Genomic DNA, 20,408 nt, shown 5'->3' on the forward strand with positions numbered 1-20,408 from the left:
AGATGATCAATAGAGATGTATTGATGATTGGTAGATAGATAGATGATAGATGAATGATTGATAGATGATTGGTAGAGAGATAGATATGAAGATGATTGATAGAAACAGATAGGTCATTGGTAGATAGTTAGATAGATAGATGATTGGTAGATTAATAGTATAAAAAACGACAGCAGGATACATTTAGCCTGGTTGCCGAGGTCATAGACCCTAGCAACTTCATGGTGTCGTGTTTTCCTTGGAGAAACACCAAGACTAAAGTTACATCCATACAGTATATAAAATAGTCACTTTAATTCATTTTATGAATTTCTTTTTGTGCATCTACAGTTTGCCAATTCTTTAAGTGCTAGCAGTGTTGTCCCTGGTGCTGTTTATAATGAGGTGAATGTAAATCTCTATATCATAGGAAACATAATATATATTGTTCTAATAAGTGCAGTTGTTCTAACATCAGTCCCATCCTCTTCCCTCTGATCTCTTCCCCCTGATCTCTTCCCTCTGATCTCTTTCCCCTGATCTCTTCCCTCTGATCTCTTCCCCTTGATCTCTTCCCTCTGATCTCTACCCTCTGATCTCTCCCCTCTGATCTCTTCCCCCTGATCTCTTCCCTCTGATCTCTTCCCCCTGATCTCTTCCCTCTGATCTCTTCCCCCTGATCTCTTCCCTCTGATCTCTTCCCCCTGATCTCTTCCCTCTGATCTCTTCCCACTGATCTCTTCCCCCTGATCTCTTCCCTCTGATCTCTTCCCCTTGATTTCTTCCCTCTGATCTCTTCCATCTGATCTCTTCCCTCTGATCTCTTCCCCTCTGATCTCTCCCCTCTGATCTCTTCCCCTTGATCTCTTTTCCCTCTTCTTCCCTGATCTCTTCCCCTTGATCTCTTTCCCTCTGATCTCTACCCTCTGATCTCTCCCCTCTGATCTCTTCCCCCTGATCTCTTCCCTCTGATCTCTTCCCCCTGATCTCTTCCCTCTGATCTCTTCCCCCTGATCTCTTCCCTCTGATCTCTTCCCCTTGATTTCTTCCCTCTGATCTCTTCCCCTTGATCTCTTCCCTCTGATCTCTCCCCTCTGATCTCTTTCCCTTGATCTCTCCCCTCTGATCTCGTCCCCTCTGATCTCTTCCACCTGATCACTTCCCCCAGATCTCTCCCCTCTAAACTCGTCCCCTCTGATCTCTTCCACCTGATCACTTCCCCCAGATCTCTCCCCTCTAAACTCGTCCCCTCTGATCTCTTCTCCCTGATCTCTTCTCCCTGATCTCTTCCCCCAGATCTCTCCCCTCTGATCTCTTCCCCTTGATCTGTTCCCTATGATCTGTTCCCTCTGATCTCTTCCCTCTGATCTCTTCCCCTGATCTCTTCCCTCTGATTTCTTCTCCCTGATCTCTTCCCCCAGATCTCTCCCCTCTGATCTCTTCCCTCTGATCTCTTCTCCCTGATCTCTTCCCCCAGATCTCTCCCCTCTGATCTCTTCCCCTTGATCTGTTCCCTATGATCTGTTCCCTCTGATCTCTTCCCTCTGATCTCTTCCCCTGATCTCTTCCCTCTGATCTCTTCTCCCTGATCTCTTCCCCCAGATCTCTCCCCTCTGATCTCTTCCCCTTGATCTCTTCCCTCTGATCTGTTCCCTCTGATCTGTTCCTTCTGATCTCTTCCTATCTCTCCCCTCTGATCTCTCCCCTCCCTCTGATCTCTTCCCCTTGATCTATTTCCCCTGATCACTTCCCTCTTATCACTTCCCTCTTCCCTTTCATCTCTTCCCCCTGCCCCGGGACTCACCAGGAAGGCGCAGAGCATGTAGAATGTGATGAAATAGGGAATCGCAAAGTAACTGCCGCACGTGTTCTCCTCGCCCGGGTTATAGTCGGAATCTGGGTCACAGCGTTTCCCGGGTAAACACGCCAACATGATGTCCTGCCAGGCCTCCCCCGTCGCACACCTGCCAGGCACAAGTACATTTATTGGCTGAGAAAAGGGAGAAATATGCTTTTTGGGGGTGGCAGTGTTGTCTTCGGGGTGACAGTATTCCTGGTGTTTCACTGGTACCTGAATAGAAGTAAAACTGCCTGAAAGAAAGTCTGGAAGTTGTTGTTCCGGTTGATTTGAGTGTTGTCTCGCATTGCGATTTTCCCAAAAACCTGAAAGAGATCCCAAGAGAATGAGTGCGGCTGATTGGCCCATTGCACTGACAGACAGACAGACAAAGGCACTACGGGGAGGTAAGTGCCCAGGGTTGCCAGGTTGGTGGTTTTCCAGCCAAATTGGGCTTCTAGTTTAAAGCCCCGGCGGGTTTTGAAAGTACAAACTAGCCAAGGTACAGATTTGGGCTACTTTTTGGGCCTTTGGCTGGTTTGTACTTTGGAAACCCAGTATGCAATGGGACTGACTTGTGTAGAAGTCGGGTGTTACCAGATTTTGGGCTCTGTACCCCAGTCTTCCGTCACTCACAAATTTTCCGGTGACTTTCCTCAATTTCAAACAATTTTAAGGCAAAAATATCTGGCCTCCAAACAGTCTTGAGGTTGAGCTGTTTACCAATATCTATTGAAATTGTATATGAATTAGGCCTTATGGGGCCCCTATAGCTCCTGGGCCCCCCTCTGTAGTTACCCCCCCATTTTGCTTCATGGAAAATTATAAAAACAGTAAAAATTTGAAAAAGGAATAATTTCACATATATTCATTTATTTTTTAGACTTTTTTTCACTGCACATATTGGGCTATTTGTGGGCAACTTTTGAAGCGCCTCTTGGCTAGTTTTGGGCTGGTTTTGTAGCCGACTTTGGCTGGTTTTAAAAAATAGACCTGGCAACCATGACCATGAGGTAAGTGCCCATTGTATAAAGAATCTGCTGTACCGGGAACGCATTACCTGCATGCCAATCACTGCGTAGATAAAGAAGAGCATTGCGATGAGTAATGCGACGTACGGCAGCGCCTATGGGAGAGAAACAGCTGATTAAAGAGGGGAAAAGGAATCGGGGAGACTTATTTACTGCCAATTCTATATCTGGAACCCCCCAGGATCATAGGGGAACACTCCTTCCTTACTCTCTATGACTCTAATACCCAGAGTTACTATACACAGGGCAGCTGTTTGTTCTTTGCCTTTCGCCCCACATTGTAGTAAAGAGGCAGAGGATGGTACCCCTAAATAAACAACCCCCTTCTTATAGAAATGGGAGCAGCTATGAGCCCCAGCAGGAGGGCAGCCAATAGTAATACACAGAGGGGCAGTTATGTGCTGCAATGGGGCTTTATTTACAGTATATAATGTTAAAACCTTTTGTTGCAGTACTGCAGCCATAAAATATTCACCAATAATGTTGGGGAGTTAAACCTGGGGTAAAGGAAAGGAAGGGTACAGGGGTGCTGTGTATGCTACTAGAGTGCAAGGCTTTTGGCACCAATAAACAAAAGTACAGGTATAGGAGCCGTTATCTGGAAACCATTTATCCAGAAAGCTCAGAATTATGGGAAGACCATCTCCATAGACTCCATTTTATCCAAATAATCCAAATTTGTAAAACTGATTTCCTTTTTCTCTGTAATAATAAAACAGTCGCTTGTACTTGATCCCAACTAAGATATAATTAATCCTTATTGGAGGCAAAACCAGCCTATTGGCTTTATTTCATGTTTATATGATTTTCTAGTAGACTTAAGGTATGAAGATCTATATTACTAAAAGAGCCGTTATGCGGAAAAACCCGAGGTCCCGAGCATTCTGGATAACAGGTCCCATACCTGTACAGTGATATTGGTAGGACAGACAATCATTCAGTAGTCAGAATCTATGCTAATGTAAGACCCTGTGGATAAGAGCTGACTGCATACAATTAGTATAAGGTATAATATAATTATAAGGCCTTTGACTGGCACCTGAGTGCTAATTGGTCAGTTAGCCATTAAGTGGGTAGGGCTGTAACAAGGCCAGCCAATAGCAGAATTAGATCACAGGGCTAGAGCAAGCAGCGAATCAGAGCATGGCAATGTTTATAGGGTTAATGACTCTTGAGCCACTGGCCCTTAGCAACCAAGGCAGGTTTCTACAGTTGAATATTAAAGGGAAAGTTAGCACAAAGTTTGTAAGTACAATATTAGAAGTGAAGAACCTGAAATGACTTTATGAAGGTCCATAACAAGGTCCGTATCCCTTCGCCCCGACTCAGCAATTTGACCAATCGCATCACTCGGAACAGACGGAAAAACGTGATGGAGATCATGGCGCTTTCTTCTGAGCTCTGCAAAGTATGAGGCAAATTCAAGGCAAATAGTTTGTGTGTGGGGGGGGTGAGTGCTGCAGCAGTCGTAGGCCAATTCCTGGGGGCCACAATATGGAGAAAACCCCCTCATACCCCAAAACACACGGCAGACCCCCAACCCAGTAATGGTGAAGCAGAAAGCTACGTGCTGCTGATGGAAACATGCACATCCAACTCATTATACAGGGATGTCAAACTCACACCGACTTGAACTACAACTCCCAGCAGCCCCACGGTGGGACACAGAGCCGGGGAGTTGCAAGTTTGTCATCTCTGCGCTACTTTGTCACCCAGGGGCAAAACCACTGCAGAACCGACTCAGAACTAAAGTAGGTACAATTTCAGAAAATGGCACCAAGAAGAGGTGAAAGATTTGAGGGGTGCTGGGCTAATCTTACCGCTGGATCCCCAGTCGGGGACTGCTCAGTTGGCTCTACCTTTAAGAAATAAATGGAAACAGCAAATATTTACATCACACTCATTGGCAACACCACAATGATACCTGCCTGGGGGTATTAGTTTCTTAATAGATTCCCTTTTCTGAGTCACTGAAATGTAACAATATCAGTTCCCCAATTTGATTATTTCTTCTCACTTTGAATTGATTTAAATATCTGCAAAATGGGGTCATATATAAAAGATGTATTGGAAGGCATTTATTGTTAGGGACTGTTCCTGCTGAATTGTGCTTAGTACAGGGAATACCTATGCTGCCATAGTTTTATGGGATCTCTATGTACAGACTATGAGCAAACTTAGGGGACTGTTCCTGCTGAATTGTGCTTAGTACAGGGAATACCTATGCTGCCATAGTTTTATGGGATCTCTCTGTACAGACTATGAGCAAACTTAGGGACTGTTCCTGCTGAATTGTGCTTAGTACAGGGAATACCTATGCTGCCATAGTTTTATGGGATCTCTCTGTACAGACTATGAGCAAACTTAGGGACTGTTCCTGCTGAATTGTGCTTAGTACAGGGGAATACCTATGCTGCCAAAGTTTTATGGGATCTCTCTGTACAGACTATGAGCAAACTTAGGGACTGTTCCTGCTGAATTGTGCTTAGTACAGGGGATACCTATGCTGCCATAGTTTTATGGGATCTCTCTGTACAGACTATGAGCAAACTTAGGGACTGTTCCTGCTGAATTGTGCTTAGTACAGGGGAATACCTATGCTGCCATAGTTTTATGGGATCTCTCTGTACAGACTATGAGCAAACTTAGGGGACTGTTCCTGCTGAATTGTGCTTAGTACAGGGGATACCTATGCTGTAATAGTTTTATGGGATCTCTGTGTACAGACTATGAGCAAACTTAGGGGACTGTTCCTGCTGAATTGTGCTTAGTACAGGGATACCTATGCTGCCATAGTTTTATGGGATTCTCGTTGTACAGACTATGAGGCAAACTTAGGGGACTGTTCCTGCTGAATTGTGCTTAGTACAGGGGATACTATGCTGCCATAGTTTTATGGGATCTCTCTGTACAGACTATGAGCAAACTTAGGGACTGTTCCTGCTGAATTGTGCTTAGTACAGGCGGAATACCTATGCTGCCATAGTTTATGGGATCTCTCTGTACAGACTATGAGCAAACTTAGGGACTGTTCCTGCTGAATTGTGCTTAGTACAGGGGAATACCTATGCTGCCATAGTTTTATGGGATCTCTCTGTACAGACTATGAGCAAACTTAGGGGACTGTTCCTGCTGAATTGTGCTTAGTACAGGGAATACCTATGCTGCCATAGTTTTATGGGATCTCTCTGTACAGACTATGAGCAAACTTAGGGACTGTTCCTGCTGAATTGTGCTTAGTACAGGGGATACCTATACTGCCATAGTTTTATGGGATCTCTCTGTACAGACTATGAGCAAACTTAGGGGCTGTTCCTGCTGAATTGTGCTTAGTACAGGGAATACCTATGCTGCCATAGTTTTATGGGATCTCTCTGTACAGACTATGAGCAAACTTAGGGGACTGTTTCCTGCTGAATTGTGCTTAGTACAGGGAATACCTATGCTGCCATAGTTTTATGGGATCTCTCTGTACAGACTATGAGCAAACTTAGGGGACTGTTCCTGCTGAATTGTGCTTAGTACAGAGGAATACCTATGCTGCCATAGTTTTATGGGATCTCTCTGTACAGACTATGAGCAAACTTAGGGGACTGTTCCTGCTGAATTGTGCTTAGTACAGGGAATACCTATGCTGCCATAGTTTTATGGGATCTCTCTGTACAGACTATGAGCAAACTTAGGGGCTGTTCCTGCTGAATTGTGCTTAGTACAGGGGATACCTATGCTGCCATAGTTTTATGGGATCTCTCTGTACAGACTATGAGCAAACTTAGGGGACTGTTCCTGCTGAATTGTGCTTAGTACAGTACTAACATTACAGTCTAGACATTATTAATCTCCATGTTTGATATTTTCTGCTGATAATAAAACAAAGTCAGTGCCTGAAAACACAGCGTGGGTGGGGCCTCAAGCACATTGGCGTTGGGCTGCTGCAGCCTGTCGGCAAATCGCATGCAACTTGGTCACATGATGGGATCACATATAATTCACATGCATCACTCTCATTCCTTATTTTTAAAAAGACATTTTCCAGCAGATCTAAGCAGCTGCATGGAAATCAGTTTGCTCATCGGGCTGCTTTGGATCATTGTTGCGACATGCTGCAACCAAAACCATGCGACCCCCATTAGAATGCATCAGTGGGCACGGGAGCAACAGTCAGTCCTGCAGCCAAAAGAACGCCAATGTGCATAGGCCTTAATGGAGAAGGCGCTACTGGAACCTATAGTCACCGGCCAACGATAGTGACCCCCCTATAGAGACATGAGCAAAGTCTGGACCACAAATGGGGGCTTCAGCCCAAAATGTTTTAAAATCCCACGCAACAGTTTATCTACAATGTAACAACTTGGGTGAAAGTTTAGCGCTATGGCAGCTCCTTAGTCAGGGTAGAATAGGGGTAATAATAAGGAATTTAACACATATTGATAATTTCATGCATGTCCAGCCCTAGGAACACCTATCTCTTCATTATCCCCCGTCATTTAAAAACAAACTTAAAAATTTAATTTCAATTTGAAAAATTGGGGCAGATTTACTAATATCTGAAAAATATTTTTCTTAATTTTTCCTTTTCTTTCTCCATTTCGACATCACGAGAAAAAAACTGCATGATGCAACAAATATATTGTGACCCAACGAGACTTTCCCATTATAATGTTCCCAGAGTGAAAAGATTTCCAGCAATTATTATATTTTAATGTAATGTTGGAAAATGTTGCATTCGAATATAATGATTCAACACTAAAAATTAAAGAATTCTTTAGCAAACTGCAACTTGGGGGATAAAAATTAATTCTCGGTAGAAAAATGAAAAATAAGTAAATCTGATAAAATCACTGACCATCATTTAAGGGTAAGAAAAACACACGTCAAGTTTAGTCAATGACAGAAATTTCACACAAATTCAGAGAAGAAATTTGCTCTTTAGCAAGCGGCAGAATTTTCTCCCAAGGTGAAAATTTGCAAAAAAAAAAAGTAGAGGAAATGAAGTGCAAGAAATGCGAATTCTGAGTAAATCAGCAAAACCTTTCGGATTTTACTGGGATGAGAATAAGAAGGAGGAAAGGCAAAGCTCTCAGTCGCTAATCTTACCGTTGGTGGCCCCGTGGGGTCAATCTCCGGTGGCTTTACGAAAATAAAAATAAAAAATATGACAGTGTCTTTTTTTTTTAATTTCAAAGAAAAAGATGGAAATTGCATTTGAAATAATGAAATAAAAAACTGGTTAATTTGCCTTGGGAAACTCGCCATTCATTGGACCCTGTTGTGCCGGCTCATTAGGGGTCACGTGACTGATTCAAAGTAACAAACGAGGAAGTTATTAATTAATTAAGCAGCTGCTACAAAGTCGCTCAGAAAGGGAAATTCATGTAATTTAGGGGGGTGGGTATTGGAGCAGTGGGGCCCCTGGGAAAACACATCAGGTTTCCAAAATGCCTCCAACATTAAAGTCCTTGCTGATTGCGGCCCCACTAATTAGCAGCTCAACGACCCCATTAGTGAAATTCATGGACCGGAACCTCCTAATCGATCTCCTTCCTCTCCAGATAAACCAGAGACACAGAATCCGGAACCATCTAAAGTCGGATGCACACGGGGCAGAATGTCAGCCATATTGAATGAACCCAGAGCACTCTGGGACCTCCTACACCACAACCAAATTCAATGAAAGTGATAGGAAATTACCTCTCAGCCATTTCCGTTCAGTTTTGTCATTTAGGGCCCCTTTAAACCCCCGCCCATCCCCCCGGCTGGGTTTATCAGAATAATAATCTCCTATACTGAATTTCATTATATCTGAGATATTTTTAACTAAATCTAATGACTTGTTTACCCCACCGCCTGTCACTTTGCTTGTTCCACTGTAGAATTAACTGTCAGTTCTGCTCTCAGTTTCTAATCGCCTGTCTCACACCCGGACAGAACTGACAGATAGATCCAGATATATATATGGATATAAATGGAGTAGAATGACTGCATACATCATTTTAGAAATAAAAAAAAACGGTGGTATTTTATTTGACCACGCCCATTTTTGTGGCCACACACCCTAATTACCATGTTCATTTTACACAATTTGGCAGGTTATGAAAGTTTGAACATATTTCTGTGTTTTTTTTTCAGTTATTACAGTTTTGCTAATGAAGGTGAATTGCCCTTTAAACTGTGAGTCTGACTTCTCCCAAGGGACCTGTTCTCTTATATTGTTACAATTACTTATTTCTTTATCTACAAATTGTAACACAAGTATCTTTTCTGCAGCTGTGGCTGTTCTGGACTCTCTGCCAAAAGCCAATGAAGTTAGAAACATTGTTTCTTTTTCTGGCTGTTCAGTGCTGAGAAAATAGGGACTTTCCAGTACAAACGAGGGACTGAGGGTTGAGCTTTAAAAAGAGGGACTGTCCCTCTAAAAACGTGACAGTTGGGAGGTATGTGACTGGCGTGTGAGTGGTGAGAATGGGCAGCAGGTGGCGCTGTTACATTGGCCACACAGTAATACTGGACATACTCGCCTGCAGAAATGTCTAGAAATAAATAAACATGGAGACTGGTTTAGCGGATCCACCTGGAAAAGGAGAAAGTGTGTGGCCTCTTTAACACTGGGGGGCAAATAGTATTAAAGGGGTGGCTCACCTTTACATTTACTATTAGTATATTATAGAAGGGCCAATTTTAAGCAACTTTTCAAGTTGTCTTTATTTTTTATAGTTTTTTAATTATTTGCCTAGTTCTTTAGACTCTTTACAGCTTTCAGATGGGGGTCACTGACCCCATCTAAAAACAAAGGCTCTGTAAGGCTACAAATGTATTGTTATTGTTACTTTTTATTCCCCATCTTTCTATCCAGGCCTCTCCTATTCATATTCCAGTTTCTAATTCAAATCAGTGCATGGTTGCTAGGGGGATTTGGACCCTAGCAACCAGATGGCAGAAATTGCAAACTACTGAATAAAAAGCTAAATAACCCAGAAACCACAAATAATAAAAAATAAAAACCAAATGAAAATTGTCTCAGAATATCCCTCTTTACATCCTACTAACAGTTAATTTAAAGGGAAATAACTCGTTTAAAGGGAAAGGAGCATTTCAGGGCAAGATGCTGTCTCTGTGGCAATGCACTGCTCCAGTCCAATACACTCAGCCCCAAAAATACTTCTGATTTTCAGCATTTAAATAGGGGTTCAACCCCTTCATTACCATGCCCCCCTCCTAACAAGTTCACTGGGAGTTACAGTGGAACAGTGTCCCCCAAACCACAACTGACACCGAGACATTCATCTGGCAAATGGGAAACATTACAAAGTCCTGCAGAAATACATTATTATCTAATAAACAATGAAACACATTCATTAAGGAAACAAAAATAAAAAAACATTTAGGGGAGGATAGATGTGGTGGTGGGGGGTCTTATCACCAGATACAGGGTCTTAGAATGAATATTCAGAGGTGTGGCCTTAAGAAAAGAATCTCAGGGGCAATAACAGAGGTTCAGGGGCGGAGCCTTAGAACAAATATTCAAGGGTGGAGTCTTAGATGAGATATTCATGGGTGGGGTCTTAGAACAGAGAATAAGTGTAACTCATAGAGGGGTTAATTTAAAACAGAATCAGGGATGAAGTCTTCAAACATGAAAAAATGTTATATTAGATAAGATGTATGTTAAGAGTTACAAAAACAGAGATACAGGAGTTAAAGGGGTGGTTCACCTTTAAGTTAACTTTTCGAATGTTAAAGAATGGCTAATTCTAAGCAACTTTTCAATTGGCCTTCATTTTCTCTTTTTTTTTTAGTTTTTGAAGTACTTTCCTTCTTCTCCTGACTCTTTCCAGCTTTTAAATGAGGGTCACTGACCCCATCTAAAAAACAAATGCTCTGTAAGGCTACAAATGTATTGTTATTGTTACTTTTTATTCCTCATCTTTCTATTCAGGCCTCTCCTTTATATTCCAGTCTCTTATTGAAATCAATGCATGGTTGTTAGGGGAATTTTGACCCAAGCAACCAAAAATAATAAAGTAATAAAAAATGAAAACCAATTGCAAATGGTCTCAGAATATCCCTCTCTGCATCACACTAACAGTTAATTTAAAGGTGAACAACCCCTTTAAGTGTTAAGATCTTTAGGGGTAAAGTCTGAGCACAGGGAATCAATGGTTCAGGGGAGGGGCCATCAAATGGTTATTCAGGGGAGGAGCCTTAGAAGAGAGATTGATTGGAGTTTATGGGGTTAAGAGGTGTTTTTGGCTTTCTCTGCTCTGCAGTTCTACATCTCAGCCTTGGTGTGGCCCATATATTTACACCTGGAACTAAATAAAAGGTTCTTCCGCCTGCCCTGAATGAATAATAAGTGACACAGTGTAACCTAAACCCTCCTCTTCTCAAACTCAGTCACTGCCTCACCTGAGAGATCACCTGTCCCACCTGTAAACAGATTCAGGCCCCACCGACACCTTATTGGCACCGACTGTGTGAGACTAAACCCCCACCAACAGGGGGCGCAGTGTCTGTACCGTGTCAGTAATAAATCTCCCCCCCCCCCACACACATAGAGTGGCAGGAGCCCAAATGTACTGTGTGTCTGTGGCTTAGGGGTCACTCCTAATGCAAAATCCCATCATTTAAATGTCATTTACACTGGCACTTGCCTTCCTAAATATCACACACTATTGTCTGTCCCTTTCTCTTCTCTGCACTGCTGCCTCTGACTCCTGATACAACTTCCCAATATCCATTCATTCCTCATTCTCACTGGGTTTATAGTTCTGTGTAACTGTCATTGTGTCTGTCCCTTTCTCTGCACTGCTGCTTCTGACTCCTGATACAACTTCCCAATATCCATTCATTCCTCATTCTCACTGGGTTTATAGTTCTGTGTAACTGTCATTGTGTCTGTCCCTTTCTCTTCTCTGCACTGCTGCCTCTGACTCCTGATACAACTTCCCAATATCCATTCATTCCTCATTCTCACTGGGTTTATAGTTCTGTGTAACTGTCATTGTGTCTGTCCCTTTCTCTGCACTGCTGCTTCTGACTCCTGATACAACTTCCCAATATCCATTCATTCCTCATTCTCACTGGGTTTATAGTTCTGTGTAACTGTCATTGTGTCTGTCCCTTTCTCTGCACTGCTGCTTCTGACTCCTGATACAACTTCCCAATATCCATTCATTCCTCATTCTCACTGGGTTTATAGTTCTGTGTAACTGTCATTGTGTCTGTCCCTTTCTCTTCTCTGCACTGCTGCCTCTGACTCCTGATACAACTTCCCAATATCCATTCATTCCTCATTCTCACTGGGTTTATAGTTCTGTGTAACTGTCATTGTGTCTGTCCCTTTCTCTTCTCTGCACTGCTGCTCTGACTCCTGATACAACTTCCCAATATCCATTCATTCCTCATTCTCACTGGGTTTATAGTTCTGTGTAACTGTCATTGTGTCTGTCCCTTTCTCTGCACTGCTGCTTCTGACTCCTGATACAACTTCCCAATATCCATTCATTCCTCATTCTCACTGGGTTTATAGTTCTGTGTAACTGTCATTGTGTCCTGTCCCTTTCTCTGCACTGCTGCTTCTGACTCCTGATACAACTTCCAATATCCATTCATTCCTCATTCTCACTGGGTTTATAGTTCAGTGTAACTGTCATTGTGTCTGTCCTTTCTCTTCTCTGCACTGCTGCTTCTGACTCCTGATACAACTTCCCAATATCCATTCATTCCTCATTCTCACTGGGTTTATAGTTCTGTGTAACTGTCATTGTGTCTGTCCCTTTCTCTTCTCCTGCACTGCTGCTTCTGACTCCCTGATACAACTTCCCAATATCCATTCATTCCTCATATCTGCACTGGGTTTATAGTTCTGTGTAACTGTCATTGTGTCTGTCCCTTTCTCTTCTCTGCACTGCTGCCTCTGACTCCTGATACAACTTCCCAATATCCATTCATTTCCTCATTCTCACTGGGTTTATAGTTCTGTGTAACTGTCATTGTGTCTGTCCCTTTCTCTGCACTGCTGCTTCTGACTCCTGATACAACTTCCCAATATCCATTCATTCCTCATTCTCACTGGGTTTATAGTTCTGTGTAACTGTCATTATGTTGGGCTAAAGGTTAATTCCATTATTAGTGTCACTAATGTTAAATAGAGAGAACTCCAATCAGGGATAACGAGGCGCATTCTCACATTTGGCTCCTCTCAGAGGTTGAGCGTTAGTTACAGTTACACATTCACCATACAGAGAGTTGGCCCAGGGTTAGGGGCACAGGGGGGGAAGTGTTACTTACGTTAACTTCTGCAATGGCAATATCAACAACGCTACCCACAACAATTAAGGCATCAAAAGTGTTCCATGCATCAGTGAAATAGTGCTGGGGGGCAGCCATGGGGAACAGGACAGAGAGGAGGAGGAAAGAAGAAGAAGAGCATTCAGTTAGAAGGAGGAAAAAGATCTGGTGATAGAGTCTTTCCAGCTGTTACAGGCAGCCAATCACAGCATTTGTAGCTTGCCAGCAGCTGACTGGGGATGCTGGGATTGGTAGTTTATAGCAGGTGGAGATGCAGTGAAACTAAACATCTGATTAATTCAGTCACCATGTGTATTGCTCCCTAATTACTAATGCTGACCCACCATGAGAGCCCATTAAAGTGACCAGACGCTGGAGAAACATTATATCTGATACTGTGACTTGCCCAGAAACAGTGAGATACAAAAAAACAGAGATGGTGGAGGATGCGGGGGAACACTTACCTCTGCCTCACTGAGCACCACATCAACAATGCTGCCCATGACGATGAGCGAATCAAAGGTGTTCCAGGCATCGCTAAAGTAGCCCTGAGCGAAGTAGGCGGGGCAAATGGAGGAGGTTAACATGGCATTATGGGTAGGACAACACGGACACATTGGCACACAAATGATGGCAATCTGAACTGTCTGGGAATGGTGGGAGAGATGCGTCATGGGTATATTCAGCATCCAGTTAATTTAGAAGACAGATTTCAGGGCAACTGCCAAGGGTCCTACACATTAAGGGGCCACAAACCACAGCAGGTACAGGCTTACTGTATAGGGGACAGACGGTACAAGAGAGCGAGACAGAGACACTTGACGATAAGTAGGACAATATCATGACAGCAGAACAGGAAGGAGACAGTAGGACAAGATGGAAACAGTAGGACAAGATGGAGACAGTAGGGCAAGATGAAGACAGTAGGACAAGATGGAAACAGTAGGGCAAGATAGAGACAGTAGGGCAAGATGAAGACAGTAGGACAAGATGGAGACAGGAGGACAAGATGGAGATGGTATCACTTTACAGTATATCAGTGTTGCCCAATGTGTAGTCCTTTAGTTGTCCTTAGGTATAATTTTCAGTATTTAGGTCAGGCAATAAAAGGCACAGTGTTTGCTACGTGTCTATTCCCCTACAGCAACCAAGCAGCAATTACTTGTCACCTAGTATCAAATTAATCATATTGGTTGTTGTATCTGAGCCAAGTTTGTAGCATCACAGGAGATGTTTACACAAAGAATTGTTACTAAACAGAGAGGTAAAATTCCTTTTTTACTATGATTAGAGGTAAATAAATTAGGGACCACCATGTGGGGTTTTACCTTGACGGGGTATGGTGACTTATCAATATTATGATCATAACTTTGTAACAAAAAAACCTGTTTCAAAATGACATGCACTTGTATATTTACTGGAATCATTTAGACAGGGCTCTAAACGTTTTGAAATTGGCCTCAGGGGTGCACCCACAACCCCCCCAGTTTTGTATCCAGAATTCAGTAACCCTAGCAACCAGGTAACGAGGCTGATGGTCCTGGGCTGGAAGAAGTGATCTCGTAAGATTAGAACCCTAGGAACAGCCTATGGAGATCAGGGAATGCTGGGAGTTGTAGTATAATGGGGCTGTTAGGGGGGCTCAGTTTGGGAGGATCTGCCGGCTGATTATCTGTCCCTAGTCTTGTTCCTTGTTTTATCTATACCCAGTGCCCATGTCTCCAGCCCTTCCCAGACAAGCACAGGACAGACAGACGGATGCGTTTGAGGAGGAGGAGGGGGGAGCGAATGGCACGGGGACAAGTCACAGCAAATCAAACTGGTACAAAACACGCCAACGGCACCGCCACTTACGAGCCATCGTTCTTTTTTAGCCACACAAATCTGACATGAGATAATAATAAACATAGAGACATTGAGTCACTGGACTGGATTAATTACCTTCATTATGAAACTGCTCGTTAGATGAAATCCATTATAACATGAAAATACAAACACTGAACTAGGGCCTCGTTCATGGATTCAGAATTCCCCCCAATGGTACATTTTGAGAGCACATTTGGGGGGAATTCATGGAGAATTACATATAATAAACTTGCCCCGAGGGTGTGGGTTTCAGACACCTCCCTCTATCCTGGTTCTACAGGTATGGGACCTGTTATCCAGAATGTTTGGGACCTGGAACTTTCCATAATTTGGATCTTCATACTAAGTCTACTAGAAAACATGAAATAAAGCCAATAGGCTGGTTTTGCCTCCAATAAGGATTAATTATATCTTAGTTGGGATCAAGTACAAGCGACCGTTTTATTATTGCAAACATTTTTAATCACTTGAATTATTTGATTACAATGGAGTCTATGGGAGCCGGCCTCTCCGTAAATCGGAGCTTTCTGGATAATGGGTTTTCTGGATAATGGATGCCATTCCTGTAGGAAAATTTAAAGGTATGCTGTTGCCAAAATAAACAGTGTATATATAGAGGTGTATGGAGAAAATAATTATAGATTATCTGTTCAGTAATGTTTTGGGCTAACACGGGGGACAGTATTTCCTGGTGCACGTGATTGTCTCTACTTCCTGTCTGCCTTGCTTCATGGCAAGGATTTCTGGATGGTTTACCCTACATCCCATTGGGTCATTTATACCACCCTGCTGGCTGGAGATGCTGACAGTGTTGGACTGGGATGCCAGCGGCCCACCAGAAAGCCTTAGACCTTGGGCCCACCAGAAAACTAAAGAACGTGAGCCCATCAGAAAACCTTAGACAGTGGACCTTTCCAAACTATTATTTCTACCCTACTCACTCAACCTCTTTATTCTCCTAGTCTTTTGTATATACTTACAATATTCTCCCATTATTAAGCATTTTCCCCATAAAGAAATAGGGAATGACCATGAAATTGGCCAAATGTTTAGAAGCAAAAGGGACCACTAACATCTGGGCCCACCGGGAGTTTTCCTGGTATTCCGGTGGGCCAGTCCGACACTGGATGCTGATACAGGTTTCTGGTATAGGATTAGGTACTTCCCATTCAGATGCCTATGGCAGACCCTATCTCTATCCATTGTATTAACTGCTCTCTATCCATAGTTAGGACTTAGAATAAAATCACATTAGAACTAAGGTCAGTTAATGGATACAGATTCTCACTAGTTCATGAAATCACTAATGTTTCCTAATCCAAAATAATCCCAATAGGGGATCAAGACATTACAGTGATTTGTTGTTTCTGTAATTTATTTTCTCTGAACTCTGCGCTTACCTTAGGCTTGAAAGCAATAAGTTTCAAAACCATTTCTACAGCAAATACGGCCGTAAAACCCATGTTCATCACATCCATAACATCATTAAATATGTCCGACTGTCCATAATGCTGCAAAGAAAAATGATAAAGTGGGTGATTGTGGGTAGCTCCATTATAACATTATAAATCCCTATAATACATGAGTGATACTCAGAGTTCCCTGTATAACTCAGCCTGCAGCCTTGTGCCTTTATATGGTCACAGAACAACCCCTCAGTGACTTCTAATATCCTTATCATTTACAGTAGGGGGTACATTATCCCTATAATACATGAGTGATACTCAGAGTTCCCTGTATAACTCAGCCTGCAGCCTTGTGCCTTTATATGGTCACAGAACAACCCCTCAGTGACTTCTAATATCCTTATCATTTACAGTAGGGGGTACATTATCCCTTATAATACATGAGTGATACTCAGAGTTCCCTGTATAACTCAGCCTGCAGCCTTGTGCCTTTATATGGTCACAGAACAACCCCTCAGTGACTTCTAATATCCTTATCATTTACAGTAGGGGGTACATTATCCCTTATAATATATGAGTGATACTCAGAGTTCCCTGTATAACTCAGCCTGCAGCCTTGTGCCTTTATATGGTCACAGAACAACCCCTCAGTGACTTCTAATATCCTTATCATTTACAGTAGGGGGTACATTATCCCTTATAATATATGAGTAATACTCAGAGTTCCCTGTATACACATTATTTAATCATAAAGTGAGCCACACACACACATTACACATATATTACACATATATTACACACACATATTACACACATATTACACACATATTACACACATATTACACACATACCTGCATAGCTAAGCACAGGGTGTTGACCATAATAAGAACGAACATGATGTATTCAAAGCCTGTAGAGTTGACCACATACCAGAATTTATACTGATAAGGGTTTTTTGGGATATATCTTCGCAAAGGTCGAGCTTTTAAAGCGTATTCTACACACTGACGCTGCAATAAAGAATTGATAATGTTCAGCTATGTATTATATAAAATTCCTATACAACACAAGTCTTGCATGTCAGTAGCCCTGGAATTTATTCCCCTTTGCTTCAATAGGCAACATGTCATTGACTGGCTCCCTCTAGTGGCTAAAGAGCAAACTAGTGTCAGGTCAACACAGAGACACAAACTAATACAAGATAAAGACAATTGTGATTTATAGGGTGTGATAATGTGCAACTGGCTGAAAATGTTAACTTTTTAATTATCCCTCCTTACATCATGCTCAGGTGAGCTTTGTGTTTGTATCATATGGGTGAGATGTTTCAATAGGTCCCAGTATATTCCATGTTCCGTCAATCCCCTTCCAGTTGCATCTGACCCAACTATAACTCACCTGGTTTTTATCCAGCTCACAGTTCTTATACTCCTTTTCTCCCTGTTCCTGAAATGTGACAATGACAAAACCCACGAAAATGTTCATCATGAAGAAGGCGATGATGATGATGTAGATGATGAAGAAGATGGAGATCTCCACTCTGTTGTTATAGATGGGACCCACATTCTCCCCATTGGAGTCAATGGCTTTGTAGAGAAGCCTGAATAAAAGCACAATGTTAGTTTCACAGAATTATAAACTCTGCAAGGAATGAGATGGTATGGGCAGTGTAGCATAACTACAAGAATCTTTTCTTTAGAGTTGGCGAATGAAAACTGCTTGGGGGTTTATATAGATTCAGCCAATAAAGAACATTTTTTGAAGCACTTTTGTAATTTACATTCATTATTTATTTATTTTTAATTCCAAGATATTAAGGGATACATGTACTGTTAATATGAATGAATTTTGTTACAACAGCGCCACCTGCTGGTCATTTTACCACCAGTCTGACCAGCAAGGAGTCAAGGAAGTTGTCAGGAGAAAGAAAGAGGCTGATGTTCTTCTGCTTAGGAAAGATGTGAGAAAGGTTTCTAATTTTATTCCTAAGCAGAAGAACATCAGCCTCTTTCTTTCTCCTGACAACTTCCTTGACTCCTTGCTGGTCAGACTGGTGGGAAACTGACCAGCAGGTGGTGCTGTTGTAACAAAATTCATTCATATTAACAGCACACGTATCCCTTAATATCTTGGAATAAAATATAAATAAATAATGAATGTACATTGCAAAAGTGCTTAGAATAGCCCCCTCATCACTTTTACATTCACTTATTTTAAAAGTTTACTTATCCTTTAAGGCCCAATTCTCACCAACAAAATCTCAACAATGTAGAAACCTCTCCCTCCAAGTAAACTGAATATTCTGCCAACTTTTCCCCCTAAAGAAATCCGGGGGAGGGCTGTGATGCAGCGCGGGGGGGGGGGGTGTGATGCTACGGGGGTGAGGCAGTGATGGTGGGGGCAGGGCCAATCTCTGGAAAGCCTGCCTAGTTTTCCTAATTTGGAACACCGGGCAGCCAGTTTTGACCCAAACAGCCCTTCAAAAAAACAGGTTGTCCAGATCAAAACCGGACAGGTGGCAACCCTACCTCTGGGTGTAGCATGCGCCAACCCACAATGCCGTGTCTTTGCAAAGGTTTCTTATGTGGCACAATCACTAAGCCGGCAGCCCCAGAAGGAGTGGTTAAGTAGTTCAGGTCAAGGCTATTCTGGAGAGCAGAGATTAGGGGTAGTGTCCTACAATGGTAATGTCCTACTGTAGCTTACGTACGATGGCCAACCTTCGAAGGTGGAAACCGTAAAGAGAGCCATCATGGCGGAGAGTACATTGTCGAAGTTGAAGTCACTGTTGTGCCACATGCGCTCTCGAATGGCCGGGTTGTTAAGGTCTCCTTCCTTGAAAATAATGTATTTTCCCCTGGGGACAAGAGACAGATCATTGGCACTGGATGAAGGTCTCACAGAAGGTCCTCAAGGAGACTTTTTCCCCCAGTCTGGGTGTGCTCAGCCCCTTGACATGGATAAAAACTGGCACAAGATGCAGAGCACAGGGCCAGCGGGTTCCTCAATGAAACACAAGTTACAGATAAAGAAGATGCCTAAGCCTCCCTCTGCCCAACACAGGGGACATTCATCTGGGCAACCAACAGAAGGCAGTGTGCAAAGCTCAAAAATAAAAGTACAAAAGTGGATATTTTTTACACTTTGCAGCTGGTTCCCCCACCCCCTCTTACAGAATCAAGTGCCAGCACACTTGCCAAAAAAACCCTCTGCCCTGCTGCCCGTGATACCGCTTATGACGGCTCCAGAGGGTCCCAAGGGGGTGCAGCCCTGGTATGATTGAATCCCCCACAAATATTAAAAACAGTTAATAGCTCCACCCAGGGGCGATCCTGGCCCCTCTGCCGCCTGAAGTTGCTGCTGCCCCCCCCCCCGGGAAATTCGCTCTTAAAGTACCAGGAGCAGCATTTTTGCCGCCCCTAGTACCTACTGGGGCGCTGCCGCATGAGGCGACAGCCCCAACTCGCCTCATTGGCGATGCACCCCTGGCTCCACCAGATTATTAAAAAACAGTTTATTGCTCCGCCCGATTATTAAAAAACAGTTCATAGCTCCACCAAGATCCTAAAAAAACATTTCATATCTCCACCTGGATATTAAAAACCAGTTCATATCTTCACCAGAATATTAAAAAACAGTTCATAGCTCCATCAGTATATTAAAAAACAGTTCATAGCTCCACCCGGTTATTAAACAACAGCTTATAGCTCCACCAGAATATTAAAAAACAGTTAATATCTCCTTCTGGAAAAATTTTCATAGCTCCTCCAGGATATTAAAAACAGTTTATAGCTCCACTAAAGAATAGTTCATAGCTCCACCAGGATCATAATAAAACAGTTCATAGCTCCACCCTGATACTTAAAAAACAGTTTTTAGCTCCACCAGAATATAAAAAACAGTTCATAGCTTCACCAGGATCCTAAAAAACAGTTCATAGCTCCACCAGAATATTAAAAAACTGTTCATATTTATATCTGCATATTAATAATTAGTTCA

The 20,408-nt window shown here is 42.6% G+C and overlaps 1 protein-coding gene across 3 annotated transcripts in view; it reads right to left on the bottom strand.

Moving 5' to 3' along the window:
• Window positions 1–20,408, bottom strand: part of LOC108704388 (voltage-dependent L-type calcium channel subunit alpha-1D) — a 147,779-nt gene that overhangs the window by 40,332 nt on the left and 87,039 nt on the right. For all 3 annotated transcript variants that reach the window (XM_041561867.1, XM_041561866.1, XM_041561868.1), the window contains exons 26-34: window positions 19,120–19,266; window positions 17,808–18,009; window positions 17,261–17,419; window positions 16,404–16,514; window positions 13,138–13,221; window positions 4,120–4,248; window positions 2,877–2,942; window positions 2,051–2,142; window positions 1,784–1,943 (exon numbers count right to left, since the gene is read on the bottom strand). In XM_041561867.1, the coding sequence (XP_041417801.1) occupies window positions 1,784–1,943; window positions 2,051–2,142; window positions 2,877–2,942; window positions 4,120–4,248; window positions 13,138–13,221; window positions 16,404–16,514; window positions 17,261–17,419; window positions 17,808–18,009; window positions 19,120–19,266 (1,150 nt within the window). The remainder of the gene's footprint in view (window positions 1–1,783; window positions 1,944–2,050; window positions 2,143–2,876; window positions 2,943–4,119; window positions 4,249–13,137; window positions 13,222–16,403; window positions 16,515–17,260; window positions 17,420–17,807; window positions 18,010–19,119; window positions 19,267–20,408) is intronic.

Source organism: Xenopus laevis, chromosome 4S, assembly GCF_017654675.1.
Source record: "Xenopus laevis strain J_2021 chromosome 4S, Xenopus_laevis_v10.1, whole genome shotgun sequence".
NCBI classification, from domain to species: domain Eukaryota; kingdom Metazoa; phylum Chordata; class Amphibia; order Anura; family Pipidae; genus Xenopus; species Xenopus laevis.